This window comes from Camelus bactrianus, chromosome 7 (assembly GCF_048773025.1).
Source record: "Camelus bactrianus isolate YW-2024 breed Bactrian camel chromosome 7, ASM4877302v1, whole genome shotgun sequence".
Lineage (NCBI taxonomy): Eukaryota > Metazoa > Chordata > Mammalia > Artiodactyla > Camelidae > Camelus > Camelus bactrianus.
Genome location: NC_133545.1, coordinates 17,046,121 through 17,065,247, shown reverse-complemented (window position 1 = coordinate 17,065,247; position 19,127 = coordinate 17,046,121). Strand labels below are relative to the sequence as shown.

Here is a 19,127-nt window from a genome sequence, read left to right as displayed (position 1 = left end):
ATATTTTTAAATGTCAGATCCTTCCAGGAAAGCTTAAGTGTCTTAAATGATTGCATCCTTTTAGGTTCTTCCTCGTCCTGTATGTGACTTGAGTCAAAAAACTCATGGGTTTCTGAGTCCTCTCTCTTCATGTTCTTTTCCAGAGCACAATCATTGTGGAGAAGACAGTGCAAGACCTCTTGAACCTGATGCATGACTTGAGTGCCTACTCGGATCAGTTCCTCAACATGGTGTGCGTGAAGCTCCAGGAGTACAAGGACACCTGCACTGTGGCCTACAGGTAGAGCTTCTGTTGGAAGCTAAGCAAAGTCAAGATCGTGTGGTGGTCGGTGATATTGACTTCATAGCCTATCTTTCCGCCATTGTGGGAAAGGACCATCCTTGAATTTGTCAAGAGGCTTGATGAGAACATGTACCAAAGAAATAGTGTCCTAGACACATGAATAGTCATACCAACAGAGGAAGTGGAAGGGACAAATGCCCTTAGGACTGCCATTGGGTAGTTTAGATGAAGTGTTAGCCTTGATTTTTCTGCAAGTCTAAAATCGTAAGATTTGTCTTCTTCAAGGAAATTCCACACCTTAATTAGTCCCTCTTGTGATTCTAAAAGATCTCTAAAGTAAAGCAATTTTGAACTCTTAATAACCCTTAATAATCTATAATAGAATTCCTTTTTAGTTTTTTACAAACGTCTTCCTCCTGATGTTTGATCCATAGCCTTCCTACTGTCATGAAAGGATGCTTACACCTGTTTTTAGCATCAGTGGAAATGAAAAGTCATTGTTATGAACTTGAAAACCTTGAGTTTTTTCTCTGATTTCTTTTCTCTGAGTTCAAAAATCTCTTTGAGCTTGTGGAAAAGATCATAGCATTTCTTATAAGAAGCTAATAATAGGAGCAAATTATGGTCTGGTTGACAAGATCTGAAACGATTAGGGAAGGAAAGAATGTGTAATAAAATCCTCGATTTTATGTGATATATAATTAAGAAGAGATAGGTACAGTCCAGCACATAATCAGGTACTACTTGTACAGTGCAGACTATAAGAGCGGAATGAATAAAACCCAAAAGAGAGTGGTAGGCTGGTTGGAGTCGGGTAAAGATCTCACAGGTGAAATAAATAGGTGCTGGACCTTAGAAAAATGAATGGGATTTGGGGAGGTAAAAAGAAAACAGGCATTGCAGGGATGGAGAGGAAGCACCAACATAGTAGCCTGACATTCTGAGGGGAAGTGAGGAGGAGGTTTGAATGGAACAGAGTTCTTAGTAGAAGGTAATAGGAAGTAATGTTGAGTAGGAAAAATAAGACCAAATAACAAAGGGTCTTAACACATTTGACTTGGAATTTAGATGTTGCATAGTAGATGGTAAGGAGTCATTATAAGTAAGCCAGGAGTCAGTGTTTGGGGAATATTGATGTGGCCAAGGAATACAACATAGACTGATGCCTGACCTCCTTCACTCCAGCAATAAGTAATGTTTATCCACAATTACGTGAACCAAACAAAGGAAAGAAACCCAGCCATTTCATTGAAAAATGCACTCCCAATAATATTTCACTTTTTTTGTTCAGTGATTATTCATCAAGAATGATGATACACTTAGGTTAAAATCATACATATAATCAACAATTACGCTAAACTCAATTGTGTACTAAGTGAAAATTATAATGGCACTTCAAACAAAAAATAGGTTAAATTTTAATCTTTTGGTAAATAAAATTTTAATTTGGATTTTTAGACTTTAATTTGTACAAATTTTTTTTTTGCAGAAAACCACAAATAGAGTAATAATAAAATACTTTCAAGCATAAAGATTTATTCCATTAGGATCAAATTTGGTGAGGAAATGATAAAGAAATAATAATTCAGAGAGACAAATATCTAACTGTTAAAAAAGAGCTTATTTATGGATATTTTAAATGTATTATGGAGGATATCAAATCCCTATGGTATTGAGATTCCATTGGATATATTTAAATAGTGATTTAAAATGTTAATATTTATAACGTGCCAAAATTATATATTTTATAACCATTAAACTCATGCTAAAAAAAAAAAAAAACCTAAATTTCAACTTTAGAATTTGAGGAGAATATAGTTTTTCAGAATTCCTTTAAGAGATACACAAATGAAAATTTCAAAAGCCATTGCTTTGGGTTAGTTATCTCAGGCTTTCCACTTCTGGGCCACAGATTGTATTTTCACCTTTACCAAACCAGACTCTGAAGTGGCTGTACCAATGTCATGTTTCCCAAGTGAGAGCCCAGCAACATTTTAAAAATTGGCTTTTGTCTTTATTTTAACCTCCATTGAATTTTCAACTTTTTTTTAAGAAGCAAGGCATGTCTTTTTTTCTTATATTTCATTATGGGTGGCCAATAATTTCTAACAAATAGTAACGTTGGTGAATGTTAATTATAATGGAGACGTTATATACATAACCTGCCAAGGTAAGGTAAAATTAGGATCCCACTGGTGGTCATAGGTATATTGTTGTTGTTCTAGTTATTTTGACAGAAATGTTTCAAAAAGTTTGTATGGCTTGGCACCTTGTTTATTGCAGGTGAGCTTTTCCTCATCATTTATGATCCTGCCTCTCAACATGCCAAGCAATGGGAAGCCTCCTAAATTGACAAAGCAGAGTGGTCACTGTTGAACAGTGTCTTGTTTTGAAACGATAGTCCCCTATCCACAGGACATCGTTCCTTTTTTCTGGAGTGATTTGAAATCACTTTTGTCCTTACACATGAAAAGCCCTCCAAATATATAAAGATGGCTCTCATGGTCCATTTACTAGGTTTTTTCCCTGCCCCTAAACTTAACATTCGTGGGTTCTGATATGTCCTGGGCCTCAAACCATCCCAGTCTTCTTTCTCCATTACCCATTAGCCAAGCAGTGTCTGTCTTAAAAAAGGAGTTCTTCACTCTGAGCCCAGTGTCCCAGGTATGCTTTCATACTTCACCAAAAGCACTGCCTTCCTTTTGCAGGACCCAGTGCAAGACACAGGGCTTCTTATTATATCCTTTTATTGTATTTGAGTGTGTGGGGATCAAGAAATCCATCAGTCTCTGATTAAACCTTGAATGAGCTTACATTCTTGGTAGAGAGTAGAAAGGAAAATAGGGGACAAAGAAATTGGACCTGTATATCCACAGCACTCATTTATGACAGAAAATACAAAAAGACGGGTAATGACGACATGCTCTAAGGGGAAGTTACTTAAGGAAGGCAGGGAAGGTTTGGTGAACGATACGGTCTAGGCCTTGCAAAGAATGAGGAGGATTTAAGCTTCAGGAGCTGAAAGGAATGAAGGAACCAGAGCAGTGTCAAGGAGGCGGGAAGAGTAGAAAGAGGAAAAACAAGTTGGGGTTTTGGAAAAGATGGCGAAGCCAAAATGGAGGATCTTGAATGCCAGGATCAAGGAGCTTGGCCTTTTCAAATTAGAGTGAGGAGCCACTGAAGGTGACTCTACAGGGAGTACCAGGTGCAGACTGTGCTGTAGGGAGACCTTTCTGAGCTTTGTGTAAGATGGATGGGAAAGAGAGGATGTCACATCGAGGTAGAAGGGAGGTGGGGGAAGTGGAGGTGAGGGGACAGATCAAGAGACATTAAAGATGTTAATGTGTAGGCATGGCCGCTGTTTGGCTGTTGAGGGGTAAGGAAATATAAGAAGAATTGCTAGTTGAAATTAGTCTTATTTGTTCTATGCTGTAGTTCTGGGATTTTTTAAAAAAACTTAAAATTCAAGATCTCACACTTACCCATTAAATTTAATGTTATTTTTGGCTCATCATTTCAGTCTATTGAGATATTTTTGAATCCTCACTCTGTCATCAAAAAATCATAGCTATTCCTGCAAATTCCTTGTCATTCTTGGTTTTATAAGCAATCTTTTAGTTTGTTTGTGTGTGTCATTTTTTAAAATGTTCCTCAGGACAGGACTGAGTTGAGAGTTTTGGCGGCCTACTTCTCGAGACTTCCTTTGAGATTGACACCCATAGGTTACTCAGTGCTTCAGAGGTTCATGTGTTTTTCTGACAATGAACCCAGACTGTAGCCCCAGAATAGTCTCTGGGGCCTAAATTTAAATACCAGCTTTTTCACCTATTAGTTATGTGACCTTGAACTGTTCCTCAGCCTTTCTGTGCCTTAGTTTTCTCATCTATAAAAAGGAGTAATAATAGTTCTTCCCTCATAGGCTTACTTTGAAAATGTCAACCTTTTAGAACTGTTTTTAGCTAAATAGACAGTCCCCCTCAGATGATAAGCTGCTTTTTTGACAATGGCAACGACAACAATGACAATTACCTTTACTACTGTTCATGACCAGACCCCCCTATGTTTCATCACCCACCTCGTAAGAGACTTGGATTTCTCGCTGGGGTCCTCCCAGTCCTGACCATGCAGCTACCCCTCCCTCATGTCTCCCTGGGGTGGGCATGTACAAGCCAGCAAGACCAGCTGTTTGTTCAAGAATCCTCTTACCCCTTCCCTTCTAGGACCCATCGCTCCCTGCTCTGCTGAACGCTTTGTTAAGATCTCTCATCTTGGACAACTTACAGATAACCGTTTGAAACAAGATCTCTTAACCTTGAGCCAAATTTACCATTTCTTCATTCAAGATAATGAGTTACCCAGTTAGGAAAGAAACATAGTCATATGATTTGTTCATTGTGAGCTCTTTCTGGCTCCTAGTGAATACCACTTCCTAATTGTTCACAAACCATCACGAGCAATCTGTTTTAGAATTTTACCTATAATTCCCAACTTACCCAACTTCTGTAATTTACCTTCTTTTCTTCCATGGGCGTTTGCTTGCAGGCATTTTCCCCTGTCTGGCAGGGTACTGCTAAGATTATCAGCAGTGGTTCTGTGATTCTGTACTTTGAATTATTTCTGTGCCTCAAGGTTCTTGCTTCAATTTATTAAACCTGTGAGAATATTATTTAATTTCAGTAACTTTTGACATAGTTGATTACTCCATCCTTAATTTATTTACTAAGTTTCTAGAATTTCATTTATTTAACAAATTTATTGAGTACTTATACAAAAGTTTGTAGATACAACAGTGAAGCAAACAGACAAAACACTGCCTTCATCGGGTTTACACTCTGTTAGAGATGGGAGGGAAGGGGTAGACAATAAATATAATGTGTAAACATATAAAACATTTTAGAAGATGGAAAGTGCTGCAGGGAAAAATGGAGCAGGGTGAATCGACTCTGGAGTATGGGAGAAGGAGGCTGCAGTTTTACATAGGGGGCCTCTGCAGGCCCCGTCAAGTTGAGGTCTGAGAAAATGCTGAAGGGGGTTTGGGGACTTAGATATCTGGAAAGGGTGCCCTGGCAAAGGGCAAAGGCTCTAAGGCAGGACTCTGCGTGACACGTCTCAGGAACAGCAGGGAGGCCAGTGTGGTTGGGATAAAGTGAACAGAAGGGGTATTAAACGGATGTCCAAAAGGGACCATGTAGGGCCTTGTAGGCCACGGTAGGGTTGTTGAGTTCTACTCTAATTGAGATGGGGAGCCATTGCAGGAATTGTACCTGCGAGCAGCATGACCTAACTTATATTTTAGAATATAGGTATTGAGGCTAGGCTGTAGAGAGGCAAGGATGGAAGCAGGGAGACCGATCAGGGCCTGTGGCAGTGGTCCAGGTGAGAAATGAAGACAGCTCACACTGGTTGATAGCAGCACAGGTGGTGAGAACTGGTTGAACACTGAATATGTGGTTAACCCTGGAACTACCCAGGTTTGAACTGCATGGGTCCACTAATAGGCAGATTTTTTCAATAAATTTTTTTTTTCATTTTGCACATCTTTAAATTAGCTAAGTGTGGGGAAAAGTTTGTGCTTGAATAGAGATCAAATATGTGGGTTAAAAGAGTTAGGAGTTGAGTCCTGATTCTGTCCATCTTCCTGCCCTTGGGTGAGTCACTCAACAATTCTTTGTTCCTTTCCACGTACTTAACAATTGCAGCACATGGATCTTCAACTGCGCAGGGGTTGATGCCCCTAACCCCCACATTGCTCAAGGGTCAACTGTATTTGAAAGAGACAGCCAACAGAATCCCCTACCTGCCAAATTGGATGTAGAATGTGAGAGAGAACAAGATAGGTATCAGAAATAAACTCAGGACTTTTTATTTGAATGATGAAAAGATGGAGTTGCCAGTTTTTGAGATGGAGGGCACTGCAGGTTTGGGGGCACGTAGATCACAATTTAAATTTGGAGTGTCTCTTAGACACCCACATGGAGATACAGAGGAGGTAGTTGGGTATATGCATCAAAGGGAGAGACATCTGCCCTGGAGATATTATTTGGCAGCCATTGACATATAAATAGTATATTTAATGGTATTTAAAACCACGGACTCAATGAAATCTCTATAGGAGTGAGTTTAAATATGATAGAGGTATATGAACTTCAGGAAGTTTGCAGGATGAGGAGAACCAGCAAAGGAGACTGAGAAGCAACAATCAGTGAAGTATGAGGAAGATGAAGAGAATGTGGTGTCCTGGAAACCAAGTAAAGGGTTGGAGGGATCCCTGGCCCAAATACTGGTATTTGGTCATCATTAGAACTGAGCATTGATCGATAAATTTAACAACGTGGAGGACATTGGTGACTGTCAGAAGAGCTGTTTCTCTGGAGTAATAGGAGTGAAACCTGGATTGATGTGGGCTTAAAAAAGAATCTGGGAGTAGAGAACTTGTATATATAGACGAAACTTTTACAGTGACTTGCTGCAAAAGGGAGCAGAAAAATGGGGTAGTAGCTGGTGAATTGAGGTCACATGAAAGGTTTTTTAAATTGTTTTAGGTGTTATTTTAAACAGAAATAAGTGCATGCTTACATTTGAAAAAATATTTAGGAGAAAGGGAAGATTATTGATGTAGGAGGGAAAGGGGCAAATTGCTTAAATTGCGTCTGGGGTGGGATGTCATGCAGTAGTAAGTGTAGTAGCTGGCTTTAGGCAGGACTTCGGATAGTTTTGTTCACCAGGCTCAGTCCTTCTTACAGGTATTGAGTTATTTCTCTGTCATTTTTATTTCATCATTTGGTCCAAACAGTGCAACTGTATCTGTGCTATACTGCGTTTTGGTGGGGGAATATAGCCATTGCTTTTGGTTCTTGATATATTGTGGTCATTGAGTATCTTGATTCCTTTCCCCCGAGAGAATATACCATCGAATTCTCTGGAATAGCGCCCACTTATTGGTGCCCACTCTCAGATCATTGCTTCTACAGGGTAATATCTGTTGTAATCTACCACAGTTGCTGACTTACAGGTCTAGGATGAGTTTATCTTAAGGTGGGGAAAAAGAATCCTGAGAAGCTTTGAAGAGGCTTAAACAGAAAATCATTTACGTGGTTGTTACACAGCAGCACAGGTGCACGTAACATGTAACCCTGTGGTGCCTGTTACCTGTTACTTTATCAGGTTTCTCAGGCTAGGGAGAAAGTGTTTCCTTATTGTGTGAGTCTGAAGATGCAGAAGTGTCCTTACTTCGTCTCTTCCCACTTATTGCCCTCCCCCAGATTGGCACCTGCCGAGGAGTAATTAGGGCAGTCCTAATTTGGACAGCCAAATCCTGATTACAGTGAGAGGAAAAACAGGAAATGTTCTAGTTTGGCTGCCAACAAATGACTGTCTTAAATAGAAAGCCATATACAATTCAGATGATCCGAAATGATGTAACATTGGGGAAGGAGGAAGGGAGCGGGGAAACATTGCAATCTGATTCTTTCTCAGCAGATATCTTTTCCAGAACTGATCCAATCCATAAGCTCACAATGCCCTCTGCTGAGAGCCGGCATGTTTTCTAAGTTTACCGTGAGAACCGGAGCATCCACTGGGAGTTTAGAGATTGGAGGAAAGGTCAAAAACATCTCACCTTTCTCTGAGCACGTCACTCTGGAGAGAAAGCCTGTGCTATACAATGATGTCATGTTACATGCTTGGGATAAAGAGAGGTTTCCTAAAAGGGAAATGAAGACTCAAAGTCTTTTTCTTAATTAGTCACGCCCCTTGGGACTTCAAGGAAAATGCAGCTGAGAATTAAATTCTCTACTGCTCCTCCTTAGCCATCAGGCAGTCGGTCTATTAGTCTGCTCCTTCCTGAGTGCGTCTCTCCCTTTGTCGTCCTTTTTGTCCTGAGATACAACCAGCAGTTTATGTGTCCCTAAACAGTCATTTTAAGTTGGCAAATCACAGCATTTCAAAGATCCTGTCTGTTCCAAGTTAGTATCAGCTCATTAATCAAATTTTTTTTTGACCTTCCTGCATTGTGTTGGGCCTACTAGAAAATACCAATAAAACATCTTCTAATCGTCGAGGCTCAGTTGATGTAAGATACAAGCAAATTTTATTAGGAAAAGGTGTCACCATCTTCAGGGGCCCCCTTTCACCACTTCCCCGTTGAGGCCTGAGAACTCATGCCCGAGCCTGAAGGAAGAGGGGTGTGGGGTGAACTTATGATTACCAAGGGCAGAAACCAGGTCTGCCCCAGGGCTGGACACCTGTAGGCCCTAAGGATGTTCGTCCAAAGAAGGAGGAAATTCCTGACAGACCAGAGAGGTTGAACAAGCAGTGGGGCTACATGGATGGACAAGATGTGTTGAGGGGAGAGAAATGAAAATGCCTGTAGTTGGGTAAGAATGAACAGATAAGTTCTGTGTTTTGTTTTTTTTTTTTAAACTTCCCATGCTAAGTAAAGGAGTACCATAGGTTTTGGTGAGGAGGATGGCTTACCTCCTCCATGAGCAAAGTGGTGTTTTAAGAAGCCCTCGGTGGCCCCATTGTGCTAATAACAATCACTGGACCCCATGGGCTATGATGGCTTATGACCCTCTTCAGGTTTCCTGTGTAGACAGAGGCCAAGTTCCTGCAGGAATGAGAATCTAGTTGAGCTGGCCTTGCTGCCTTTGAACCTCAGAAGAGCCAAAGTCATGTGCCAGGGAACCCTCTGCAGGCCCACGCCTGCCTGCCTTCTGGCTCGCCTCCTGACACTGTGTGTCTTCCACCCTCTCGGCCTACCTACCAGTGATGCGTTCATTTTTATTAAATATGAAAGAGATAACAAAAGGAAATCTATAAAAATATGTACAGTATCTAGTTCATAGGGAGCACTCAGCAAATGGGAGCTTTTATAATTTATCATGCATGGCTCTGTTTTGATATTTATCTCACTGTACTGCTATTTAAATTTTTTATTACATACTGCTTGATCAGTTACCAGTTTCCACGTCTTCCTCAAAAATACCATTTTTCAATCATGATTCACAGCAAGAGTTATTAGGGGAGATTTCAAAATACACAAATCCATTTCCCACATTAGGTCCACTGAGCAATAGGTCTGGGCAACAATAGTTGAAAATGTCCACAAAGTGATTCTTCTGTGTATTAGTGATCTGAACTCAGGCTTTAGAAGGAAGTTACTGTATCTTCTTCCACATGATTATTCCAGCGTTTAACATGCTATCTGCATATTGGTCTTTCCCTCATGTTTATTAATCAAGTGAATAACTTTACTTTTCTAGTTCACCTCAGCTGCCTTCCTGCCAAATACAGATGCTGCCCACCCAGCCAGGCATCCCACAGATTCCTGACTCAAGTCTACCATGATGAGCTAGGAGTCTGTTGCAGTCTCTCTGGTGCAAAGTAATGAGGACCTGGACTGGACTGGACATACACACTCAGGAAAGCACTGAGTCATTGTACAAGGGACTTCCAGTCATCAGCTCATCCCGTCACTCACAACACCTCTGAAGATTAGATTCTCCCAACCTTACCAATGAGAAAGCAGAGGTCCAGAAAGGTTCGTACTGTGGCTAAGGTCACAGAGTGTGCAAGTGATAGTATGTGCGTTAAAAGCGAAGTCTAATTCTAAAGCCCAAAGAAGAGATAAGGAAATTAAAGAGGAAATGGGAAACTCAAAAAAGGTTTCAAATAGTTTGGAGAGACGTTGTAATAGGAGCAGACTCCAGAAGAGTCAGGGTGGGCTCAGTTCAGTCTCCCTCATCAGCCACTTGATATGGCAAGTTCCTTAATCTTTGTGCCTTTGTACATCATCTATGAAATTGGAATGATAACAGTGCCTACCACACAGGGATGTTAGCAGGACTGAAAGAGTTAGCGTATGTAACGTGCTTAGAAGAGTGCCTAGTTCATGGTAAATACTAAAGAAGTCTCAGCCAATGTTGTTATTATTCATTGTTGATTCTATTGGTGATGTTCTGGTCATTATTTATTTTTAAATTCATTGATAATATTGTTGTTATTTGCTAGAAAGATTGCAGAAGGGATATTTTTATGCCCTCTGTTCTATCCCTGGTGTTTCGTGCTTCGCTAGTATCAACTATTCATTCATTCAGCCCTTGTCCATTCAGTAATTACTTATTAAGCACTCCTGGGGCCCATCATTATTCTAGAGCTAAGGGTACAGAAGTGAATAAACTAGGCAGAGTCCTGCCTTAATAGATTTTCCACTCATTCATGGAGGGACTTAGAAAATAATCAAGTAACAAAATAAATTTCTCAGAAATAACAGGAAAAGATTCAGGCCAGCATCAGAAATGACCTCACTGTAGGCATGATGCTTGTGGTCAATTCTCAAGGACAAAGAGGAGCCACTTGGAGATACGGGGAAGAGAATCCTAGGCAGAATGTGGAGCAGATTAGTGTGACCAGAACAGAGGGAGCGAAGAGATTGAACACTGAGTGAGGTTAGACAGGTGCAGGGCTCGGGTCATTTGGGTTATTTCTGGCTAAACAGTGGAATCACTTGAGAGCTTAAAGAATACCCATGCGGAGCCTCACTTCAGCATGTGAAATTGATACTTTTGTAAAAATGCTTCCCAAGGGTTTTAATGTGAAGTCAGGATTAAGGACCATTGATGAAGGATCTCAAGGTCAGGGAATTTGAGTTTTAATCTAAATGAAATGGAAAGATGTTAATTTAGGGTTGAAACCAGGAGTTACCCAGTCTGATAACTTTTTATAAAGATCTTAAGGATATTCATATTTAAATCTGTGTATCATAAAAAAATCTGAATATTGACAGTTGAGACAGATTTTATATTCTTGGTCCACTATGTTGCAATATATTTATTTTCTTCTTGGTTTTTTATACATCAAACAGTTACAACCCTCCATATGAGAACGTGTCCATTTAAAGGTTGTTACTAAATTATCTCCAATAGTTACTTCTATAACTTCTCAAATTCCGAGTCCTTTCCCTGGGTTCTCTTGGATTGTTTCTCTTTCTTATCAACCATCTCCAGGGTTATCAGGTGTTTCGTAAATTGTGATACCAAGGTAGGGATTCACACCTACCTAAAGCTCTCTGACCAGCGTTGAGTGTGATTAAAAAGACAATCCACTATTTCTCTGCTCTTTTCCTTTTTGTTCTGCTTCATCTTATTTCTAGAGACTTTTTAGGTTTGCCTTTGCTTTTATGTTTGTTTTGTTTTCATCAGCAGCGTAGCACCAGCTCTTATTTCTACATCCCCCATTGTCACGATCACTGTGTTGCTGGACGTTGCACTGCAGTTTGCCTTGCTACAGGTCCAGTCATTCATGGTCAGAAATGGACTACAGTGGCTTAATTTGGAGCAGCCTTGTCTGGGGTTCATTTGCCTAGCTTGGTGCCTAGTTTTTAAAGTGTGCAAAAGATTCATTCTGTAGAAGAGTAAACATCATGGCCAGGCTGTCACCAAACAGTTGAATCCAATTAGCCCCACCTGCCCCTGGTTGTTTACCTAATGAAAGATTCAGCACCCCAGCTGTGTCCAGGGACCAGGCGCACTTGAACTTCCCAACTGTGCAAGAGGGGAAGCAGTGCGCATCAGGGCCAGTCGACACCAGCAGATGTTTTCGGAATGAAATTCACTTGGCTGTGTCTAGAGGGTGGACTCTTCCCATGGCAGCCTCATCACCTGTTCCAAGAGGTATACCTGTTTTCCTCTTCCTCCTGGGAACGGGTACAAATAGTTACACAGATGGTTCTGTCTGTGGCCCACTGAGCTGTGAATTAATTAGTAGCTTGTGGTTCTGGCAGTGATGATTAACCCTACTCCTCTTGCGGAATAATTGTTGTAGATTCAGTTCTCCTTTTTTTGAGGCTATTTGGATATATCCTGGAATTTTAAACCCACATAATCCAGTTTATCACAAAATTATAAACTAATAAATGCAATCCATCAGGATGGGATCTTTGCCATTTGAATGGAAAATTCCCTTTCAGTAATTGTATGTTGTTAATCAAAGTTAATATTTCAAATTAGAATATTTGGAATTGCTTTTGGGATTGCTGTTCATTACAATATGAATTAATAATTCATTGTTGAGGGCAGCATATAGGTGACATGCTAGTTAATTTAGATTACTGTTTTTAGTAAGATAGGATCTATGAATATTAGTGAAGGTGGTAATGTAATACCATATTATTGAATTATACCAGTCTTTAAAGAAATGTAAGTAAATAATGTTAGTACCTTTAACATAGTATCCCACTAAGCAGCTGTTTTTTTTTTTTTAATTCTAGCCAGTGCTAAACTGAAAAATTCTAGATCCCAAAAATGTACAATACCATCTCACACCTACAGATCCAAACTGTTTCCTGAACCCTGGGGCAGATGTGGGCCAGCATGGATGGCTCAGTGATTTAGAGGGTGGAAAACTGATTTGAGCTTTTAATTCTGTGGGGCAGAATTTGACTTGTAGTGTAGGCATAAGAGGAATTGAACTACTTAGCCTAAGTTCTTTCTAGATATGGACACTGAAATTTTAATTTTATATAATTGCCACATGTCACAAGATAGTGGTCTTCTTTTGATTTAAAAAAAAAAACATTAAAAACTGTTAACACTATTCATAGCTTACAACACATACAAAAGGGCAGATTTGACCAACAGGCTGTAGTTTGCCCAACCCATTATAGAGGACAAAGCCCTAATTATGAGGTTATAAACAATAAGTACAAAAGGAGGGTTTTTATTCATTTGCTTTCCAAGAGGGAAGATGACTGTAGGCTGATATAGTCAACAAAGTCTTCACAGAGAAAGTGAGGGAGACTTTCCAGTAATAGACCACCTCTGAGTAAGTGACGTAGAAGGGAAGACTTGTCAGTAAGCAGTCCTTGGTTCATTTGTTCTGTGAGTCAGGATTTTTTTATGTTGGACTTTTTTTATGTTGGACTTTCAGAGAGGAACACACTTGTATTCATTATTCTGATTTGTGTTAAATTCAGAGAGGCATGGTGAGAGCGTGGCAAAGTAATCTGTAATTTGATCAAAATGCCAAATAGCTTGATCGCTCACCTAAGTCATTCAGTGCAAAAGTAGTAGTAAAGGAAAACCATTAAAATGGTTATCTAGACTCCTAAAACTGAAGAGGGCTTATTTTTATGTCCAGTTCAGTTCTTATATACTTTCCAAATACCAGGTACTGTGCTGGACACTGGGGGCACAGAAATTAATGAGAAATCAATTCTGTCCTCAGAGAACCCATCATCCAGTTTGGGATGCCAACTTGTAAAGAAGTGGGGTAGGACCAATGAGAGCAGAGGTATGTCTCAGGCAGCGGTTCGCACCCTTGACTGCACATCAGAATCACCTGTGGAACTTTTTAAAGTTCTGATGCTTGGGTCCCAACCCCAGAGATTTTGATTTACTAGGTCTTAGATGTGGCTTGGGAACCTAGTTGTTTTGTTTTGTTTTGTTTTTAAAGCGCTGCAGGTTTAGTCAGAGTTGAAAACCTTGGATAAAGGGTGATAAAGCACGAAAGAGAGGACTCAGCTGTCCCAGGGGAAGAGCTGAAGTAATGTTTGAGCGCTAGAGGCAAACAAGATGAGAAAAGGCTCTCTAGGCAGAGATAATACACACAAACAGGAAACAGTTTATCCCACTCAGAAAACGCTAGATGACTCATTATGGATAGGGTTTTCATCCAACACAGGCAGGGGTTGGGCTGGGAGTAGTAAACAGAGACAAAAGAGGGAAATAATAGCAGGAGGTGAAGATGATAAGGTAGATGTTCATGCCTTGCTAGGTTTGGAGTTGGCTTAGAATGAAGAATCAGTGAAGACTTCTAAGAAGGAGAAAACATGATTACATTTGTACAGTCTTAGGAAAATAATTCTTCCAACTAATGTGGTGAGTTGGACTGATGGTTTTAAAGCTCCAGGCAAGACACCCAGTTACAAAGTTACTGCTAAGTCCAAGTGAGACATGATGAGGGTCTAAATATAGGCTAAGGGCAATGAACCTGGACAGGAAACAACAGATTAATGAGATACTAAGCAGATGAAATTAGCAGGATGTGGTGTCTGTGGGTGATGAGGATGACTTCTTAAAGGCCCTACCTCTTACCACTGTCACACTGGTGGTAGCATTCTAACATGTGAATTTTTGAGGGACACAACATTGAGACGATAGTAGAGGTGAAGACCCAAGAGGAGCTAGCATTTTAACGCCTCCATGGCCAGGAACTTCATCTGTGCAGAAGTTATGCATGGATTTTTCCTCTTTTGAATGAAATGACGAAAACTCTGTGCTTAGAAATGAGCCACCCTACTTGGAGTAGAGAAAGTGGCCCCTAAAAAAAATCAGAATCCTACACGTGTGACATATGCAACTAAGTACCTCAGTTTGTACCAACCACGTACGGAGAGAATGTTTTAAGCCAAAAAAAAAAAAAAAAAAAAAAGGAAGTAAAAAAAGTCTTCAAAACTTATTTGGAACTAGAGAAACCTGTAAGATCCAGGAGAGGCAAATACAACCCATCTAATAGTGACATCTCTAAAACTCAGGGCAGATATGGCTTCCTGCAAAGGACCAGCCCCATTGAGGTCGAGCTTGTAGACCAGAAGAGCAAACCACATGAGAAAACTCACCGTCATGAGAAAAGAAGGAAAATGTAATAGGACATTTGACATCCAAAGAAGTACCAAAAAAAATAGAGAGCCACATAAAAAGAACTTTAAAATTGCTGATTTTAAAATATTCAAAGAAATAAAGGAAGGAATAGAATCCATAATACAAGTTCAGGGCATTTTGAAGGAGGAAGCCAGTGGGTTTCTGAAAAAGCTAAATAGAAAATCTAGAAGTGAAAATTGTAGTCACTGAAAAATTTGTAAGAAAGAGGAGGTGGATTAAATCATAGAGTGGATCCTGGAGAGAGACTTCATGAATTGAAGAAGTGAATGAGAGGTGAGAAATTGAAGTCAATGCGTGAAGGTCACACTCAATTTATGAGTGTCTGTGAAGGAGAGTGAGGAGCTTTCCTAGAGAGAAATCCTAAATCAAGAAAGAGATTTACTCATTCATTCACTTAAAAAAATAACACATGGAGCTGGGGACTATATTGGGAGAGAACAGATACACAGGAAAGGGAGGGGGTAACTGCAGGGAGAGAGGGTCTTCTAGATCCTAGGTAGAGGGATTACTGAAAGTGAATGAGGGGGAAACAGATTTGAACATACTTCTGTGGAGAAGCAGAGGTGGAAGGTTTGAAAGTATGGAACTGGGTCCCCTCCTTTCTTTGGCAGATGGGAAGAATATGGGGGATAAGCAATGAGGAGATAAAGAAAAGGTAAAGGTTTAAAAAAATAGCCGTAGGGGGAATGGGAGAGGAAGTTGATCAGAGACAGGTAAAAAGAGCTCCAGAGAATGCTGAGGGCTCTCTGGTGTGGAGTAGCGTAGGGTGAATTGGTACCATTCTAAAAGACTGTATTTAGCATCCCACATTTAAATGTGTAAAAATTATATTGTAGGATTAATCCATAAATATTGCAGAAAAGATGCAGGAAAATAATAAGGAAAAAACAGGAAGAGAAGGTACCAGTGAGAGGAATTTGAGAGATTCCAAGGAAGAAGATTCTGTCTAATTTTTGTATCACTGACCATAGTTACTGTTAGAAAACTTTTGCTTGTAGTGAGTTGGAGGAATTCTAGAAATCAGCTATGGTTCTTTTATTTATTCTAGCTTATTTTCAGAGAACTAGGACACTGTTGCCCCTTCCAACATGAAATCATGTTACCCCAAGTCATGTTGTCCTGAGTCAAGGTTAAAGCTTCAATAGCTTTTTGTCTACAAACATTAATTGTCTCTTGGGTAAAAGGGATTTTGTCCCACATCCAAGCTTATACACCATACATATATTATGTATTTAGAGGTGTATTACGGTCTCCAGTATAACCCTTCCACCAGTGTAAGTTCCTGCCTCTGATCGAGGGAGAAACTCCCTATGGTCTTGGTCAACTTCAGAGGGCTGGCCAGCTTATTAGCAATACCTTCATAAATAAATGTCATTCTGTCACCTAGAATTGCTGATGAGGATTTTTAGACTGTTGAAATTAGTTATAGTGACAGAATTGTTGAACAGAAAGGGAAGCTTTTTAATTAGGTTGAAATCGAACATTTATGATGAATTTACAGGTACATTCTGGTAAGAGAAGTGTTAATAGCTCACCCATGGGACCTATTAAAGGACTTGAAGCCTGTCATTCTGGGTCACTAGTCAAAGCCCACTGGAGAGAGCAATAATCAAAGACTTTTTCTGCCTGACACTAGGGCAGAAGGCTTCTCTGTGATGGTAGATGTGCTGTGACTTAGAGGGGGTCCATGGTTCAAAAAAAACACCTTCAAGTAGAGCTAATTGATCATTTAAACCAAGAAGTCAGAGAACAGAGTTTTGTAACACTTCCATCACCTTTCGAGTATCGTTTATTTTGTTATTTAATTGCAGTCTCTGATATGGTTAACTCACTTTTTATTTGTTCAACATCTTTCTTGAAAGAGTCCCCCACTCCCAAACCTACCATAAACTTTTATTTATCCTAAGGGATTAACTATGAAAAGGGAATTAGTTAGTACTATTAGTTTTTTAATTACTCAACAATGAAGAACCTAAGAATGGAATCTGGAAATGATGTTTCCCACAAAAGTGAGCTATTAATGGATGCCATGCCTCCAGTTACTAGATAATGGGTTATATTAATAAGAGAGATGGATGTGGTATCTTTTTTCCCATGGCAGAGGTAGATTAAAAAAATACTAACGGCAAGGAGGGGTATAGCTCAGGTGGTAGCATGCATACTTAGCATGTATGAGGTCCTGGGTTCAATCCCCAGTACCTTGAATGAATGAATGGATGGATGAAAAAAATGCCAGCTGGAAACCAAGCAGTGTCCTGAAGTGTCTCTTTTCTGTTGGTCCTTTTAGGGGCATTGTCCAGTCCGAAGAAAAACTTGTCATCAGTGCATCTTGGGCAAAAGATGATGATATCAGCAGGCTTCTGAAATCTCTTCCAAACTGGATGAATATGGCTCAACCCAAACAGCTGAGGCCAAAGAGAGAAGAGGAAGAAGATTTCATAAGGTAAAGGGTCAATTTTCTAAGTTGTACTAAACATGGGAAGGAAAAACATCTGTTTAGCTCATTACTTCTTACATGAAATTTTGACCAATTCTAAATATCAAACAGCAATGACCTGAACTTAGTCAAGTCTGTTTTTATAGTACTACACCTCATGTCCCATGCAAGTGTGGCTTGTACTCAGAACTCTAGAAGGAAGGGATTGATATGAATCAAATTTGGGATATTGCTAAATCAAGTTAAAATATCTTTTAATTTCTACATCATTCTCCCCTCTTAAGGGAAACATAATTTACTCATTAATTCATTTATTTATTCAGCATTTGTATGGACCTTGTTATGTGCCATACCTGGGAAACATGAGAATTAATAATATAAAGTTCCTGCCCGTAAGTATGTTACAGTGTTCTTAGCCTGTTCTTTAGTTCATAGAATTGTTGGTGGAACTTTCTAGAAATACAAGTGTGCTCCCCATGTTTGTTCATATACAGTGTAATATCTCCAGTTGTTTTCTGCTTATTTTGACAAAAGTAAGGTCTCTCTTTCAACTTCATCACTCAGCATTTACCTTTGTACTGTTTAAATTATTTACTGGGCCATGAAGATGTGACTGAATTTGATGAAGCTACTCATTTTCACGTGGCTGGCTTGCCACAGTGAAATATTTTTACTTCTGTCATTTTAAAGCTGTGTATAATGAGAGGAAAAGTGAAAATAATATTTTGTCACATCAAAATTAGGTTTATTTTTACTGGATTTTGCCTACCCAAATGAATGAATAAATAGTGTGGGGAGAAAAAGAGTAAAAGTACTTTAAAGAAGCAAAGACCAGAAAAAAGAATTAAAGAGGTAGTGGCCAATATTTTACTTTAATTCATCATAGAACTCTGGGCTCATCTCTTTCTCCAAATGTGGGTTGCAACTTAGATAAACAGATCTTTACCCTTCACAAAGTTAACCATATTCATACACTATAGTGCCACATTTTTACCAACATTTTACTATGAAAAATTGCTATAGTGCCATTTAAAACTTTCTCAAATCATGAGACTCAAAAGCTAAGCTGTAATTTAACCTAAAGCTTTCCTATTTATGTTTTCTTCCTTATTAGTCACATTATCACAGAAAAACTTGTCAGCTAGTTGCATTGATAATAAGAAAACTGTATATTATAGTTTTTTAATTGATAGATTTAATTTGCATGTGGGAGCAGTTTAGGTTTATAAAAATATTGAGTGAAAAATACAGAGTTCCTATATATCCCCTCACCTACCCTCACCCCTCAATTTCTTCTATTTTTAATGTCTTGCATTAGTGTGGCACAATTGTTAAAATTGGTAAGCTAATATTGATACATTATTATTAACTAAAGTCTATAGTTTAGGGTTCACTCTTTGTGTTATACATTCTATGAGTTTTGAGAAGTATGTAATGATTGTACCTATTCTATGGCTGCAATGAATGTAACCATTTCAGGATTACTCAGTATTATAGTTTCACTGCCCTAAAAATCCTCTGTGCTCCTCCTGTTCATCCCTGCCTTCCTCTCCTCCAACCCCTGGCATCTGCTGTTTTCTTTACTGTCTCCATAGTTTTGCCTTTTCCAGAATGTCATGTGGTTGGAATCATACAGTATGTAGCCTTGTCATATTGGCTTCTTTTGCTTAGCAACATGCACTTAAATTTCCTCCATGTCTTTTTGTGGCTTGATAACTTTTTTATCTCTGAATAATATTCCATTGTA

The 19,127-nt window shown here is 39.3% G+C and overlaps 1 protein-coding gene across 2 annotated transcripts in view; it reads left to right on the top strand.

Moving 5' to 3' along the window:
• Positions 1–19,127, top strand: part of EXOC4 (exocyst complex component 4) — a 698,015-nt gene that overhangs the window by 544,888 nt on the left and 134,000 nt on the right. For both annotated transcript variants that reach the window (XM_010947518.3, XM_074367038.1), the window contains 2 exons: positions 144–280; positions 17,231–17,386. In XM_010947518.3, coding sequence (XP_010945820.1) covers positions 144–280; positions 17,231–17,386 — 293 coding nt within the window. The remainder of the gene's footprint in view (positions 1–143; positions 281–17,230; positions 17,387–19,127) is intronic.